The sequence below is a fragment of the Frankliniella occidentalis genome, unplaced genomic scaffold (genome assembly GCF_000697945.3).
Source record: "Frankliniella occidentalis isolate FOCC.00 unplaced genomic scaffold, Focc_3.1 Scaffold67, whole genome shotgun sequence".
Classification (NCBI taxonomy): domain Eukaryota; kingdom Metazoa; phylum Arthropoda; class Insecta; order Thysanoptera; family Thripidae; genus Frankliniella; species Frankliniella occidentalis.
In genome coordinates this window covers 759,841-774,330 of record NW_026267197.1, presented here as the reverse complement: position 1 = coordinate 774,330, position 14,490 = coordinate 759,841, and the positions used below count along the sequence as shown (strand labels likewise).

The 14,490-nt window shown below is 41.9% G+C and overlaps 3 protein-coding genes across 4 annotated transcripts in view; 1 reads left to right on the top strand and 2 right to left on the bottom strand.

The window, feature by feature from the left end:
• LOC113207465 (casein kinase I) overlaps window positions 1-3,318 on the bottom strand; it is an 18,174-nt gene extending 14,856 nt beyond the window's left edge. The window contains exons 1-10 of one of the 2 annotated variants that reach the window (XM_052268337.1): window positions 3,153-3,318; window positions 2,936-3,013; window positions 2,736-2,846; window positions 1,836-1,984; window positions 1,523-1,751; window positions 1,271-1,441; window positions 1,040-1,188; window positions 769-946; window positions 543-681; window positions 3-55 (exon numbers count right to left, since the gene is read on the bottom strand). In XM_052268337.1, coding sequence (XP_052124297.1) covers window positions 52-55; window positions 543-681; window positions 769-946; window positions 1,040-1,188; window positions 1,271-1,441; window positions 1,523-1,751; window positions 1,836-1,984; window positions 2,736-2,846; window positions 2,936-3,011 — 1,206 coding nt within the window. In that variant the 5' untranslated portion in view covers window positions 3,012-3,013; window positions 3,153-3,318 and the 3' untranslated portion in view covers window positions 3-51. The remainder of the gene's footprint in view (window positions 1-2; window positions 56-542; window positions 682-768; window positions 947-1,039; window positions 1,189-1,270; window positions 1,442-1,522; window positions 1,752-1,835; window positions 1,985-2,735; window positions 2,847-2,935; window positions 3,014-3,152) is intronic. The other variant, XM_026424044.2, reaches the window with a different exon arrangement.
• A 140-nt stretch (window positions 3,319-3,458) lies between these two features.
• Window positions 3,459-7,494, top strand: LOC113207463 (uncharacterized). The gene is made up of 9 exons (XM_026424042.2): window positions 3,459-3,582; window positions 3,649-3,819; window positions 3,913-3,978; window positions 4,058-4,177; window positions 4,734-4,975; window positions 5,374-5,650; window positions 5,726-5,837; window positions 6,101-6,300; window positions 6,379-7,494. The coding sequence occupies exons 1-9, from the start codon at window positions 3,496-3,498 to the stop codon at window positions 6,772-6,774; spliced, it is 1,671 nt and encodes a 556-aa protein (XP_026279827.1). The 5' UTR covers window positions 3,459-3,495; the 3' UTR covers window positions 6,775-7,494.
• A 530-nt stretch (window positions 7,495-8,024) lies between these two features.
• LOC113207458 (DNA-binding protein RFX7) lies at window positions 8,025-14,456 on the bottom strand. The gene is made up of 6 exons (XM_026424035.2): window positions 14,133-14,456; window positions 13,439-13,561; window positions 13,237-13,356; window positions 12,964-13,156; window positions 12,625-12,883; window positions 8,025-12,541 (listed from the first exon to the last, which is right to left on the bottom strand). Exons 1-6 carry the CDS (start codon window positions 14,342-14,344, stop codon window positions 9,885-9,887), a joined length of 3,564 nt encoding a protein of 1,187 aa, XP_026279820.1. The 5' UTR covers window positions 14,345-14,456; the 3' UTR covers window positions 8,025-9,884.
• Between the last annotated feature and the right edge of the window lie 34 nt (window positions 14,457-14,490).

Below are 14,490 nucleotides of genomic sequence, written 5' to 3'. Positions count from 1 at the left end.
AAAATAAAAAAAAACAACATTGAGGGAAAGAGCTGCATTCACCATCCTGAGCTATCTGCAAAAGAAAACCCAAATAAGCTCAATGACAACATCCCCATTAGCCCCAGGCAATAAAACAAACAAACAAACAAACAAACAAAAAAAAAGAAAATACAGCAGTAGCAGGGCGTTACATAAAGGTAAGCAGAAGAATCAAGGTTTAACACAAACTACAAACAAGATAAAATAAAGCCTACTGAAATTTTTAGCACAAAATGACACATTTGAAGAAAGGGTGAGTTGGTATGGTGCCTGGTGAAATTATCATGATAAATACATGACAGTTGGGGATGTTAATTTTTGTTAAGCACGCAAATAGCTAAGCACAGCAATCTAGAAATTAGGTTTCAGTTTTTCATAACAACTGCTAACCTAGTTTTGAAAATATCAATTACTGCTTTCTACTCTATAGCCGATTAATTAGAAATATTCACACCTTGAAAATGAAAAATCCTCACTATAGTGAAACAGTACAAGAAGTTTTATAATAATTTAACACTTACTTTGATGGTTTTGGTTCCTGTCCTCTAGGTGTTGAAAGGTCATTGCTAGGGTTGCTTGCAGCAACTGCACCTCTATGCAAGCGCATGCTTACTCTCCGCTCTTGAATTTCGCCTGTGGCACCTCGAAACCTGGGAGAGGCTGTGCCACAAACAAAATAAAGTAAGCATCTCCAGCTCTGTTCCACATAAATTAATTTGAAATTGATAGAGGAAGCGGATTCCTCACCTGTTGTAGGACTGGCAGTGGTTACAGGTGGGGTTGGTCCTGCATTGGTATTTACCATTTCAAAGTTTGACCTACCCCGTCCAGCAGTAGCTCCTGATGCTGCAGCTCCAGCAGGCGCAGTTCTTTGTTGTGTCCTCCGCTCTCGCTGCTCTTCAGAATTACCATGTCTTGAAGCACCCTGCACATGAAGGAGAAAAATAGTGAAACATAAACAAAATTGGAAAGCATGAAACACATACAGGTACATCAGAAATAATAAGGTAAATCTTACAAATTTGAGCAAGTTCCAATCAAATACATAGTCATAGGTGAAACCTTGGCGATGGAACAGAGTTCGGAAGAGTTGGCGAAGATAGGAATAATCTGGTCTTTCCTCAAACCGGAGTGCCCGGCAGTAATTTAAATATGAGGGAAATTCAACTACAGCAAAAGAAAACCAATTAGGATTTTGAATAAAATACATGTTGTAAAGGTGGACTTCCAAGACTATGCAACACCCTACCTGGAAACCCTTTGCAAAGTTCTTCAATAGATGTTGACATTTTCTTCTCACTAATTCTTTCATATTTTTGCCTCTTGGTGGCTGCTTTCAACCCTTGCCATGGGAGTGAACCTCTATTAAAGTACATGAGTACATAACCCAATGATTCCAAGTCATCTCTCCTACTTTGTTCTGCAATAAGAGGCCATACAAAATGAGCAATTTCCTTAACAACAAGAGCTTAAGGTAAGGCAAGACAGTTAAAACACATACCTATGCCAAGATGAGTGTTGATGCTGGCATATCTGGCGGTACCAGTAAGATTCTTATTTTCCCGGTAAAGAATGTGTTGATGTGTGCGGCCATCCCGGAATTTTTTGGCTAGACCAAAGTCTATAATATACACCATGTTCCCTTTTTTCCCCAAGCCCATCAAGAAATTATCAGGTTTGATGTCTCGATGAATGAAGTTACGACTATGTATGTAGTCTATCCGACTGATCTGTATAAAATTGAAGAAGAAAACATTAGATTTTTTCCACCTCTTTATCTACTTACACTATCTTACTGAAATGAGCAAACTTACAAGCTGGTCCGCTAGGAGGAGAACAGTCTTTAATGTGAAGCGTCGAGAACAGAAGTTAAATAGATCTTCCAGTGAAGGTCCTAGGAGCTCCATTACCATTACATTGTAGTCGCCTTCTGAGCCACACCATTTTATGATAGGGATTCCCACTGGAAAATTAGAAACTTATTACACAGTGATTCACTTAAAATTTGTTAAGCTTTACCAAAAACAATGTTTTAAGACACTAAATACAAACCATACTTTGTGCAAAGGGAAGAAGATAAAATATGAATGCAAGTTAAAGCTTAGATAAAGACATATTCTTTAACATTTATCATGAAACCAATGTTTTAAGCCTCTGATGAGTTGGGCTAACCAAATAAATAGTTATATCTGACTTTGAGTCATAATCCATTAAAAATATAAATGTTATTAGATAATAATGAATTGCACATTAAATACAAGCAGTAAGTATATTCAGATTAAGCGGAATAAGAGAAACTAAACTGAATGCAACTTATTCAATCAGTAATGAAAACAAACAGGTTGAAGGTGAAATGAACACTTAAAAGAGACTTGGTAAGCCAATGAACTATGTAGAACAAAGTGAAATGTTACTGTCTAAATTAACTAACTTGCTTCGCTACTTTCAGTAAAGCAGACCTGTTACAGGCCACCAAGGTAACATCGCATCAGCTGTACTACAACTTCTTTAGCTATCTCTCATAGACTTTGAGTTAACTGATCATATCCAAAACAGTCATACAAGACAAAGTGCAAGAACGAATTATATGGCAATTCTTAGCTTAAGGGAACCCTAACACTGAGTCTTTTAAGAATTCATAGACAAAGACCCCGAGTGGATTGGGACTTGTGTCAATCACCCCCTCCCCCCTCCTCCCCCACCAATGAACTTACCTGCTCCTTGCATCATTTTGTAGAACTTGGACTCTATATGAAGTTGTGGATGCCGTGTCTTGATGCATTCTAGTTTTATAGCTACTTCTTGACCTGTACAAATATTAGTGCCTGCAAAGTAAGTCAGTTTGGAATCGTCAAGGCTTTTATTTTGTTGACAATAGTAGGTTCAAACGCATCACAACAAGCGATATATTTACCCAAATAAATGTCACCGAAGGACCCACTTCCAATTTTCCGACCTAGCCTATACTTGTTTCCAACGCGGAGCTCCATTTCTGAAATTGGCCAAGAAACATTAGAGGACAATGGAAACATAAACACCTTGCGTTGGAGCAGCCATGTTAGAAGCAGTCTCGCAAAACCATCCAGGCACAAGCAGAAAGGCTGATATTCAAACACGGATTTCTTCTTTACCTGGGGCTCTGACGAAAAACTACAATCGCTGGGAGAAACTTCAAACTTCACTTTTTCCGCCACTTCATGAACAGAGAATGGAATTACACCATTTGCAAGGATTGCTGCGATATTTCATGTTGAGGATCAATTTAATTTTCAATGACACAGCCTGAGACACACCTAGTTCAGGTTTTCGCCGCAGCATACCCGTAGCAGCAGCACCGCCCGCACAAAACAACAAATGAGTAACGAAAACCTCTTTATGTAAAGTGGTGGGGGCACCGGCGCCGGGTCTCAAATTTCGGCCCCCGAAAACTTTTAGATCTCTAGTTGTGAATGTGAAGAGTTTCGGGAGAGCAATATGGCTACTGTGCCGTCGTTACCGCTTTATGTCGTGGTAGACTTGACTTTCCCAATCGATTCGGCCCTTGCTGAGACGTGTGTGATGGTAGGTCCGCTCGTTTATTTATTGTATTGCTCTATTCGTTTTCACCTTGCGCGTTATCTGTTTCAGGCCGTCGAAAATACTATTACTTTAGCTTGTTTTTTACGCGAGGAGGTAACGAATTTTGGCATAATCTGCATTGATGATGCAGTGCACAGTGTTTGTCGGCCCGTACTGACCGAAGGCAATAATGGTGTATCGTGGATTTATTCTACCATATACGAGGGGATTTCGAAACAAGTAGGCCCATACGTCTGAGAATCCTTACTGGACTTGGTGCGCGGTCACATAATATAGGTTAACCTGTTTTATCTGACTTCTATTTGTTTTCAGTTTAATAGCGGTATCCGAGTGGCACCTGCAGATTTTAAAGATTTGTTACTCCTCGCTGTTAGAAACGTAAAGTTACAATAAACTTACTGCAACAGAGGTACCAGTACCTACACTCGTCAAAAAACCTTTTTCTCTTCGAATTCAGGCCCTGGATGAACGACCCATTGCCTCGCTTACTGTTATATCTTGTCGAGAAGGACGACTAATAGCCGATTGGCTAGAGACACTGTCGAAAGACCAAGTATTGGCGGCGGACAGTTTTCAGGTAAATTTTGTTACATTAATACCCCCCAAAATACGCCAACCAACCCTATAGCATGGTACAAAATGCAATAATATGTTTCTATACTAAAACGTCAAGCCGACTATCGTCACAAAACTGATCGTTTCGACGTTTTTGCGACCTTTTGGTTCGACCACGACACCTTGAACGAAAACATTCTGTATACCTTAGCTGTGAGAAATTTATTTTATTCAAAGTCGAATCGACGTTCCATCGAGGTTTGACTTCTCACTGGAGGTCCTGACTTACTTATCTGGGCCGAGGGAATTTATTCAGTCCGCGCCAGAAGTGCAGCCCTACCCGAGCCTAGAGTCCTCGGTAGGACTCTACCCTCTCCTAAGCGGACTATATTTCTTTTGTCCTCCGGGTACGAGCCCCGAGGCATCCTCGGTCAAGACTTGTCAGGATCTCTAGGATATGGCGAGGTGGCGTTTTCCGTGCGTGGCCATCATGTGGCCACACTTTAGAAGGACGTTAGAAATCTCTATCTACGATGAACAAATTGTCAATTATGTGATGAATTGTCTTGTGGGAATAGGTGGTGGAACTGAGCCGGAACGAAGCCCAACATGCGTCTATCAGCGTTTGCCAGCCTCCTCGAGACGGTCGGCCTGCCGTCCGGCTGGCTGTGGTCCCCGTGGCCCCCGCCGGTGCAACGGCGCCGCGGGCAAGCTCCGGAGGCGGGAAGTCCCAACTCCAGGCCACACTCGAAGCGACACTCCGAGCCGCCTGGTTCACGCCGCGATGGAGCGAGATGATCTCGCTGCAGCTCGTCATGAGGTACGACACCTTCTGTAAGATGTATGGTGTTCACCGCCTACGACACGGCAGTGTTGCGGGTTTGCGCATGCCGCAGGGGCCATGGTGCCTTGTTGGTGGATCGAGTATAGGCAACCCCACATCCCCACATACTGACACACGGTAACTGCACCGCATGCAGGCATGCGGCTGGGGCTACCTATCGTCGCCCTCCATGGCACGTAATGGTGCCGAGCGAGTAGGCAACACGCCCACACGCACACGTTGGTGAGACGGAGTATCTCTAAACGGTGCAGGGCCTACGGGACATGGGACAGCCTGTATGGCATGTGAGACCAGTGACACATTGGGTGTGGAACTTCCCTGCGCATTCGAGGCTGCGACGAGTGACGACGTTCCGATCGTTCCTTTTTTTTCAGCCAGACCGTTGAACTCGAGTGCGTGGCGTCTCCGAGTGTGGCGGACCCGTCGAGCCTGCCCGTTGCGGACCTATTCTTGATCCCTGGAACAGCTGGGGGTGGGGGCGGCGTCCGCACCACCACCGGCGGCGGCGCCAAGGTGGTCCTGGAGGCCCTGTGTCGGGTGGCTGCCGACGGTGTCTGCGAGGGCAGCTTGTTCGGCGCGCCTCTGAGGGTGCTCTGGTCACCACCTTTCGCATTTCGAGGGAATGACCAGGAGTACCGACAAAATGCACACGTAAGTAGAGCGCGCACGCCACGGGAAGGGGAGTTGACCCACCTCGGCTCACCTTTTGATCCTGCGTTGTTCTAGATGTTTCTGGCTCTGTGCGAATCACTCGACGAAGCAGGCGAGTTCCTCGTGTTGAAACGGCTGGGTGGCAGCCAGGCGCTAGACTTGGGCGGCCACTTCATCGCCATGCCCGGTGAGCCCTCTTTATATCCATATTATAGTCAAGGGGTCATCCAGAATGTGCGTCTGCGGTTCGCCGTTACGAAACTGCCATAATGAGCCTGATAAGCTCCGATAGCGCCTGATGGGTAGGCAACGTATTGCACGCAGCGCTTGCGTGTGCAGCGGGATGGCCTACCCCGAGTCTCGCGGGCGCCCAGCTCCCGGCCGGGACGCGTACTTTCTGGACGATCCCGTTAGGGCTGGCCGGCTGATCATGTGTGGGTTCCCGATTAGGCGACGAGTGCCTGCTGGTGAGGGCTGTGGCCTCCGCCGAGCTAGTGCTGCCCGCGCCAGCGCCGCCGCCGCTGCAGTACGGTGGCTTGGAGGCGGCGAACGCTGGCCGAGAGGTGCGCGGCGCGCTGGACGGGCTGGCCGTGGTGGAGCAGTACACCGCCAAGCAATTCCCCAGCCATTTGTGCGCCGCACTCAAACTGGTAGGATGTTTTTGAAGAGTTTTGACGTGTACCTTTGTGCACAGCCTACCCTCTGTCCTTACACCCCGGTAATTGCAGACCACCAGCTTCCCCGAACGCTTGTCCCTGGGGTCGCTGGCCTGTCCTAGGCCTCAAGCCTGGTCGACTGGCGCAGCGCCCCGCGTAGCGCCCATCAACAAGTGTGTTGCCGCAGTAGCACCACCCGAACAGGATGCGGGACAAGCCCACCAGGGTAAGGCGGTCGGGGAAGCCCTGTCCTCCGACGAGGAGCTTGCCGAGGAGAACACGCGGCCCCTGATGACGGCCGCCCAGCCGCGGGCGAGGACTTCCATGGCGGTTCACGGAGCCCCCGCCCCCGCCCCGCACAAACTGGGGACGGGTGGGCATCCCGCTCTCGACACAGACAGCCGTACATCCGCCAAGCGCAAACGAGCCCCGTCTCTATTTAGAGTGTTTAAGTCGCGACGTCACTAGATAGCCGACAGAGCTAGGCGGTAGCGGGTAGGCAGACCCGCTCGGCATCAACTCCGGCCTCCCGCCAGAGAGCGCGGGGGAAAATGGAAGAGAAAAAAAAATAGAAGCTGAAATAAATGACTGGTAGAGCCATTGAGTTTTCAAAGGATAAATAATTGTAATACATCAGACAGTGTGGGGATGATTGTACATTTCCTTAAATATTAGAACTGTACAAAACTGAGGTTTTGCTATTTACACTGGTAATGTGCACAATATTTCATCAGGGAAAATCTTTTAATACCCAAGTGAATGTTTTCTCTTAGTATTACAGAAGTCACAGAGGTAGAATTAAGGTATTATGCACTATTATTGGCAGTGGCAGAATAATGCAAGTGTCTAAACGGACACAGTGTGCGCAAAACAGCTACCAAAAGAACACAGATATATCTTAACTGCCACACATAAGTGAAATTAATAATTCATTGGCAAGGCTAGACAATCTCAAAATTACTGATTTTCAATTGAGAATATCTTTGAGATGGGTACCACAAGGTACTTTGAAAACATATACACAATTAATTTGACAAGAGATAAGCCAAAACCATGATAAAAATCTCAATGCATCCTTAGGACATTATCACAATAATAATGTGCTTTGTAAACAGGTAAAAGCTATAAAAAAGGAAACATTTGGAAAAAATGTTTACAAGTAATAAAATTATCAAGAAATAAGCAAAATTTGTTGACATAGTACCACATTCCTCAAAACAGATGTCTTTCTAATGTTCGTCTACAGTACATATTGCGTCACACAGCATCATTCAGAAAAATGTCTTTCTTCAAATGGAAACCGAGGTAAAGATCAACACCATGTCAGTTATATGAGAGCAAGTCGTAAAAACACAATCATTAAACAGTTCAATTTTAAACCCACATGTCAAGAGTAATAAAACGTTTTGCAAATATAGAATTCATAGTAATTTTACAATTATCACATAAAAGGAAGGTTGAAGGTCATATTTCAACTCAAATGAGAGTTGTGTGTGTGTATGTGTGTGTGTGTCTGGACAATTCAGAAAAGGTGGTTCATGAACACATTTTACAATTTCAAGCAGAAACCCTACTACTTAAGAGATATAAAAATAAACACTTATCAAAAGACTTAGGGAAATAAGTATCAAAGTACTTTGGATACACACGTGCAGTTTTCAATTGACCCTTTCTATTTGTGGTTTAAAAGTTGGACGGTATAAGAAGATTTTGGAAAGTACAAAATTAGCATATAATTGGACATAAAAGCAAAACCTTATCATATGTAATATTGATAAGTAAGTAACCACTGCATGTGACGAATATTTGTCAAGACTATCAGAACTGTAATTTAAACAAGCAAGAGAGAGTGAGGAAGGCTAGGTGCGAAGTGTGATAAGGGCAGAAACTATTGTATAATACATGTATAGCTGAAAATCAAGTGAATTTCACTTCCCAAAGCAGCAGCTGCTTTGAATCATTTGAAGAAATAAACGTAACAAGTTGCTATTCCAGAGGACAACGATCATTCTGCTGTCACACCAAGGACAAGATAGACATTGTTTAACCATATCAGTCTGTTCCCAAACGTTTGTATATATCAACTACACACAGAGAGAAAAAGCTGTAAGTGAATAAAACTGAATTGAAGATACAACACAATGTTTTGAAATTGTGTTAAGATATGCAGCTCGGCTGTTACAAGACAAAACAGATGACATTATTAACTAGCATTAGCACAATAAGAAAGAAAGGAGTAAGAAAGGCATCTCAGTTAAAATTAATTTACTGAAAAGAATTTTTTTTTATTTTTTTTTTTTTGGTCAGATTATAGACCACAAAAACAAAAATTATTCTTGTTTTCATATAAAGAAAACAAATATCACACAATAAGTACTCTTTATGCTATTGTAAATGGTCCAGATAAAGAATAAAACATCACTAAATTGTAAATGCCTTCCTAAAACAATAGGTACTTCAGTTTCCCAAATTATATAATTTCCTGAGATGAGACAAACAGGAATTAAGGTACTCAAAACAGAGTTATCATTTGACAATAACCCTGAAAATTTGGTCGGTAAATTGAATTTTCTTTGTGTACTTCTATTAAGTGTTAATTCCCCACATAACTTACACAGCCATTTCACGCCAACATGCAACATAGTAAAAATTGAAAGCTATATAAAAATAATAATAAGAAAGCAGTAACAATATACAAACACAACAAAGTTATAAAATCAAAGAACTTGTAAAAGCAAACCTTTGACTGAATTATGACAAAGTTCACAGTTAATCATGCCTATTCATGTAGACCTCTTTATATAAAATTAAAAGCAGATAAATGCTGTTCTGTAGATAAAATAGCTTTAACTACCTATCATTCCAAATATTTTAACAATGTGATTTTTAAACAACGATAATCACCTTACACATTTTATTTTTAAACATGGAGCTAGACAAAAGGTCTAAAGATAATATAAAACTTTAGCACATAGTTGAATATCACCAAATACCTCTGAAAAGCTCAACCATTACATAGACACGACAACAAAATAATCACAGTTAAGTATCAGTTACAATATGAAAAATATACAGCTTGTAAATGCAACATTTCATGTCACAGCACAAGCAAGCTCACTGTGCTTGTTTCATGGGCTAAAGCTCATGACTTATATAACCATACCACAATGTTGCTTATTTGTTTTTTTTCTAAGAAAGAAAACAAAAGAAAATAAGAACATATGTCTAACAAAGCAAGAGCCTGGCAAGTTACATCCTCTACTTTTGTACTGTTAAATTTCTGGTGCATTGTACTTAGTGGTGCACTTGTGTTCTACTTTTCATTTTTGCGAGCTACAAAGTGACATTTGCCAGGCTCTTGTACACAACATGGTATGAAATAAGGGAAATATCATGACTAGTGGTAATCTACGTTCATTCCCTTAGCAAAAGTAAAAAAGTTAAAAAATTACCAACATTGTCTGTTTAAAGGCTCTTCAAACTAAGCATTTGAGGAGGACAGACATTTAACAGTCAATGCAATGCACATCTGTTGAGACAAGTGAAGTGGATGTCATTAGTTCTTCCAGCCACTTTGATTAACTAGATGAATTTCCAACTTCTCGTGTTAGTTGGCTGATTTCACATTCCAAATCTTCTGTGATAAAAGATGATGGTGCCCCTTCTAAGAGGCTGTCCATTCCCTGCTGAGCTGAGGTAGCTTCTGCCATGCTACTTAATTCAGTCAGAATAGGATCTGCAGAGCTAGTGACCCTTGGCTGCGTAACTGTTAATGTAAGCTGTTCTTCTGGACAAGATCCATCAGAACCAACTGCTTGGAGTCGGAAAGAACTAAATAATGGATCACCTCTTAGAGTTGTTTCAGGATCGGGCTTGTATTGTTCAGGAGTTTGTGGAAAGTCTTGTGTTGTCTGCTGAGCATCATTCTTTCCATCATCAAACATGTTGAGCATTTCATGTAAAATATCAGGATTAAAACTTTCTGTTGCCATGTTTGCTCCTTGAGAAGCATCACCCAGGTCTTCTCTCATTAACTCTAGGTCTTGCAAACCAGTAGACGAATGCATCCCTTCTGAATCAACACCAAAATCAGCAATTTCGCTTGGAACAGGGGTTGGAGCAACTGAACTTCCAGGAGTGAACTGATTAAAACTGAAAAAACCTTGTTGAGAAGGTGGGGGGCCATAGTGAGGCGATGGAAGAGCTGTTGCAGGCATGGGTGACACAGCAACTGAGTTGACCATTCGACGTAATGGTACTGATTGAGAGCGGAAAGATGACATACATGGCATTGATGAGAGATGTTGCTGCATCATAACATCATCTTCAGGAAATATTTCACTAACTTCTTGAGAATATTTGTCAGGGACATTCTGCATAAGGTGGTTACCCTGACAAGGAAGCAGTTCTGTTTGGTTCTTGAAATCAACAGTGGACAGCAAAAGATTAGAATTCTCCATGTCAAATGAATGAGCCCTGGTTTCCTTGCGAAAATTGAATGTACTCTTCTTCAGGGATTTGGAGCAGTGGACAACTGGAGATTGTGGAGCGGACATTGACACTTGGTACTGAGACCTTGGTAACTGCAGTGGTGAAAGTGCAGATGTAAGATTCTGGGATGGATTCCATGTTGAGGAATAAGCATTTGCTTGAGCATTGACAGTGTTATTACTCATTTCCTGTAATGAACTTATGTCGGGTTTTACATCAATGTTCATTTGGTTTGTGTCAACAGAATTTGATGCAATAAAAGATCTTTGATTAACAGCTTGGAAAGGGGATAGGGAGCAAGCTTCACTATTTACTGACATAGATCGCATCATTGTACGTGGTAGATTGCCCTTGTGAATTGGCTTTCCAGGATACATAGATGATGAAGCGGTTTGCATGAAGGTTGTTGAGGGCTGAGTGCTCATTCGCCGTGGTATTGGAGTATTTCGAGGAGAAACAAAGGGGCTAGCATTTGCACTGCTAGACTTTGTTGGGGAATAAGGTCTTGGAGAGATTGGAGTAAAGCTGAATCTTTGTTTGGTGTTTGGGCTTGGAGGAACACTATTCGCCGCAGAATCTGGATCACCGGGCACTTCAAAGCTTACTCGACGAGCATTATTTTGTTGACAAGTCAATAAAGCTGGAAGAATGAGACTTTGTTTTTGTTGGCTACGCTGAGACAAGAGAGACAAACTTGCTGCAGCAGACAATCCGTTCGGATACTGGGGTCCTTTTCCAGCCATGTCCTGATTCATATTTTTCTCCAAGAGGCGACGTAGTTGAGATATTTTGTCCATGCTGTTGGTGGGGTCTACCTGCATTGATGGGCTCTGATTTTGTGGCGCTTGTGGAGGAAAGTACTGCATCAACTCCTCTTCTTGTTCCTGTGAGTTACTACCACCATGCAAATAATCATCTAAGGCATCTTTTTCTAGGCATCCAATGATGGCATCATTACCACTTTTCTGAGATGACACCAATTTTAACATTCCATTATGGTCTGAGCTTGGCAACTGCTTTGAAGTATCCCCATCACTTTTAATTACAGAGCTATCTTCTGCATGAGGTTTGGGCTTTATTGGTTTGTATTTCTGTTTTTGGACAGACTGATGCTGTAATGATGATTGTTGATTACGTGTTAAAGACGGCGAAGTAAATGGCATATTCATATAATTTGGCACATTTTGCTTGCAATTTGGTTTTGGCAAGCGAGGAATTGGAAGCTTGCCGTCTGGTCCTCCTTCTGGTCGCTGTGTAGGTGCATAAGTATCAACCCCCACATGGGTGTTGATTGTTGATGAGGCATCTGAGGCATCAGGAACCAACGATTCAGAAAACAAAGAATTAAGAGGGAGAGCATGTGTGTCTAAAGCACTTCCATTACTGAGCAAGGTATTATTATTTTGGACATCAGCTTGCCCATTCTTTGTACTCATATATGGCACTGTGGAATGGGACTGACTGCCCATAGAGTTATCACAATTAGAGTTGGTTGTTGGACCAACCAATTTGTTCGCAACAGACCTGCGCACACCAGAGGAATTTTCTTGAGGAGAAGAAGATGAACGATGTTTTGTGCGTTTACCACGCATTTTACTTTCACAATTCTTGGAGCGCATACGTTCAACATCTTCTTGTATTTTACGTTTATGATCCCTTTCAATAGAAGAGCGCGGTGTCTCACTGGCTGGTCGAGAGAGTCCAAGACTGCAACTGGATGGTGGTCTTCCTTCGCTTCCTAAGGCTGCACAAGGGAATAAAAATTAATTAATATACAATAAAGGATGTTAGGTAACAATCAAATAGAAAGAAAAAAAAATCATTTACAGGCTGCAGAGGAAGTTGGCCGACTGTGTCCAGCAGATCGGGGAACAGGAGGATTCAAAGCAGATAAGACAGTCAGAGCTGCTGTAGTTTGCACATTAACCGACATACTTTGGACAAGATGACAAGCCAAGTCCTGCAGACTGGAAAACCGCAAGCCTAATGTTTTTCCAGCCCATTCTCGGATCAACACTGACACGGCCACTAACAAGGTGCGCTCAGGAGAACCTGCTTTCCCTCCATTGCTGTCTTCTAAAGCACTCTGTAGCAGTCATGATGAATAGCATTAGAAACGGAATAACATACGTTAATGAAGAGTTCGAAAGCATAGGCAGATCTTACCTTCTCACTTGGACCAAGATCAGGAAGGATTGGAGGAGCAAGGTGCATTCTTTTGCGTAAGCCAGCATAACAGTATCGGGAATGTCCTCGAGTACCCAACCTCCTAGGCCTGACATTAGGATAAACCTGTTTCATGACTTTACCAAAATCTGCAGTTGAGAGAGGTTTCACAGAATTCCCTTGACAAAATTCCCTGAAGCAAAAGAAACAAAAAGTTATTTTTCTTCTTTTGATGAATTATGCACAGTAAAAGACTGTGAGAAATGTTATTACAAGTATTGTTCATAAACATCTTGCTTAGGAAGAGATACTTCAGGATCTTCTTGTAAATGAGTCTTAATCCAAGTTATTGTGTGATGAATTTCTAATCTACTGCCAAGAGGATTCAAGTTTCTGGAAAAGAGTCCACAGTTGATGACAAATGTCGTGCAAGTAGCATATAATGAAAGCAAAACATCACACAATATTTACTTACTGTCGCAAAGGATCCACAGAACTCCTACCATTTGGAAGTTTCAGATATAATAAAAGCTTTTCAATTGGAGACAACTGCCGAATTTGAGCCAACAGACATTCAATGGTATGTTTTGACTCCATGCTAGAAGCACAATGACAGGAATGCAAAGTTTAAATAAGGTTTTAAACAATGAGCAGTCTCAAACAATAACATCTTATGTGATATTCATTTGAAACATTTCAAAAGTGGTATAGCAGCATGAATGACTTATTAATACTTTTATTTAAAAACTACAAGAAACAAGACGAGAAATTTCAGGGACATTTTAAACAGCATCAAGTACACTTCCTTAAGGATCACTCTTTTGTTCACAAAATTTGGATGAGACTACACGAAAAAAAAAAAAGAGATCTTTTAAATATCCCTGGTAATGAAACCAGCCAGCATTTAGTGCCTTTAACACTTTGCATCAAATTGAGCACAAAAAGAAGACATATGCTCATGCAAAGATAACTGGAATGATGAAGGCAGACACTCCATATGCATATGGAAATGTGAATGCTAAATGTGATCAGTGCACAGGATGGCCTTGACAAAATTGATCATATGTTAAAATTAACGATAGGGTATGATAGAACCGAAAAAGAACAAGAAAATCAAAATAAATTGTAAGATAGTAAAGAGTAACAACGACTGTAAGATTCTTTCTTACCTAATTGATTTTTCTACAGTATCTTGAATCATGGTCGTTCTGTCACTTTCGTCAAGATCCCGGAGATTGAGAAGTTGCCGATCGCTGCTGATAGAGGAATTATCCATTTCACACTTTATGTTTGGAGCTTCAGGATAATCTGAAGCTGCTGTTAGACCACCTAAAGTAGACACTTTTCTATCTAAACTTTCCATTATGTTACTGTTAGACATTTCTTAAAATTTGGAATCTCCCGAAGATCTGTACGATCCCCACCATTTTCTCATACAAATCAGCTGGGCCCGAGACAATGCTTACAATGTGACAACGCTTCACTTGTATATGGATGTCTTTTATGTCAAAGAAATGCATTTGTTTA

Bases quoted from the DNA above. Each gene is read 5' to 3' on its own strand.
- LOC113207458 (XM_026424035.2), bottom strand. From the start codon at position 14,344: ATGTCTAACAGTAACATAATGGAAAGTTTAGATAGAAAAGTGTCTACT. The intron at 13,157-13,236 runs GTAATAACATTT...CTTTTGCTTCAG, and splicing joins GATGTTTATGAACAATACTT to GGAATTTTGTCAAGGGAATT. The intron at 12,884-12,963 runs GTAAGATCTGCC...TGACTGCTACAG, and splicing joins ATCTTGGTCCAAGTGAGAAG to AGTGCTTTAGAAGACAGCAA.
- LOC113207463 (XM_026424042.2), top strand. From the start codon at position 3,496: ATGGCTACTGTGCCGTCGTTACCGCTTTATGTCGTGGTAGACTTGACT. The intron at 3,979-4,057 runs GTAAAGTTACAA...CTTCGAATTCAG, and splicing joins TACTCCTCGCTGTTAGAAAC to GCCCTGGATGAACGACCCAT. The intron at 5,651-5,725 runs GTAAGTAGAGCG...GCGTTGTTCTAG, and splicing joins AGTACCGACAAAATGCACAC to ATGTTTCTGGCTCTGTGCGA.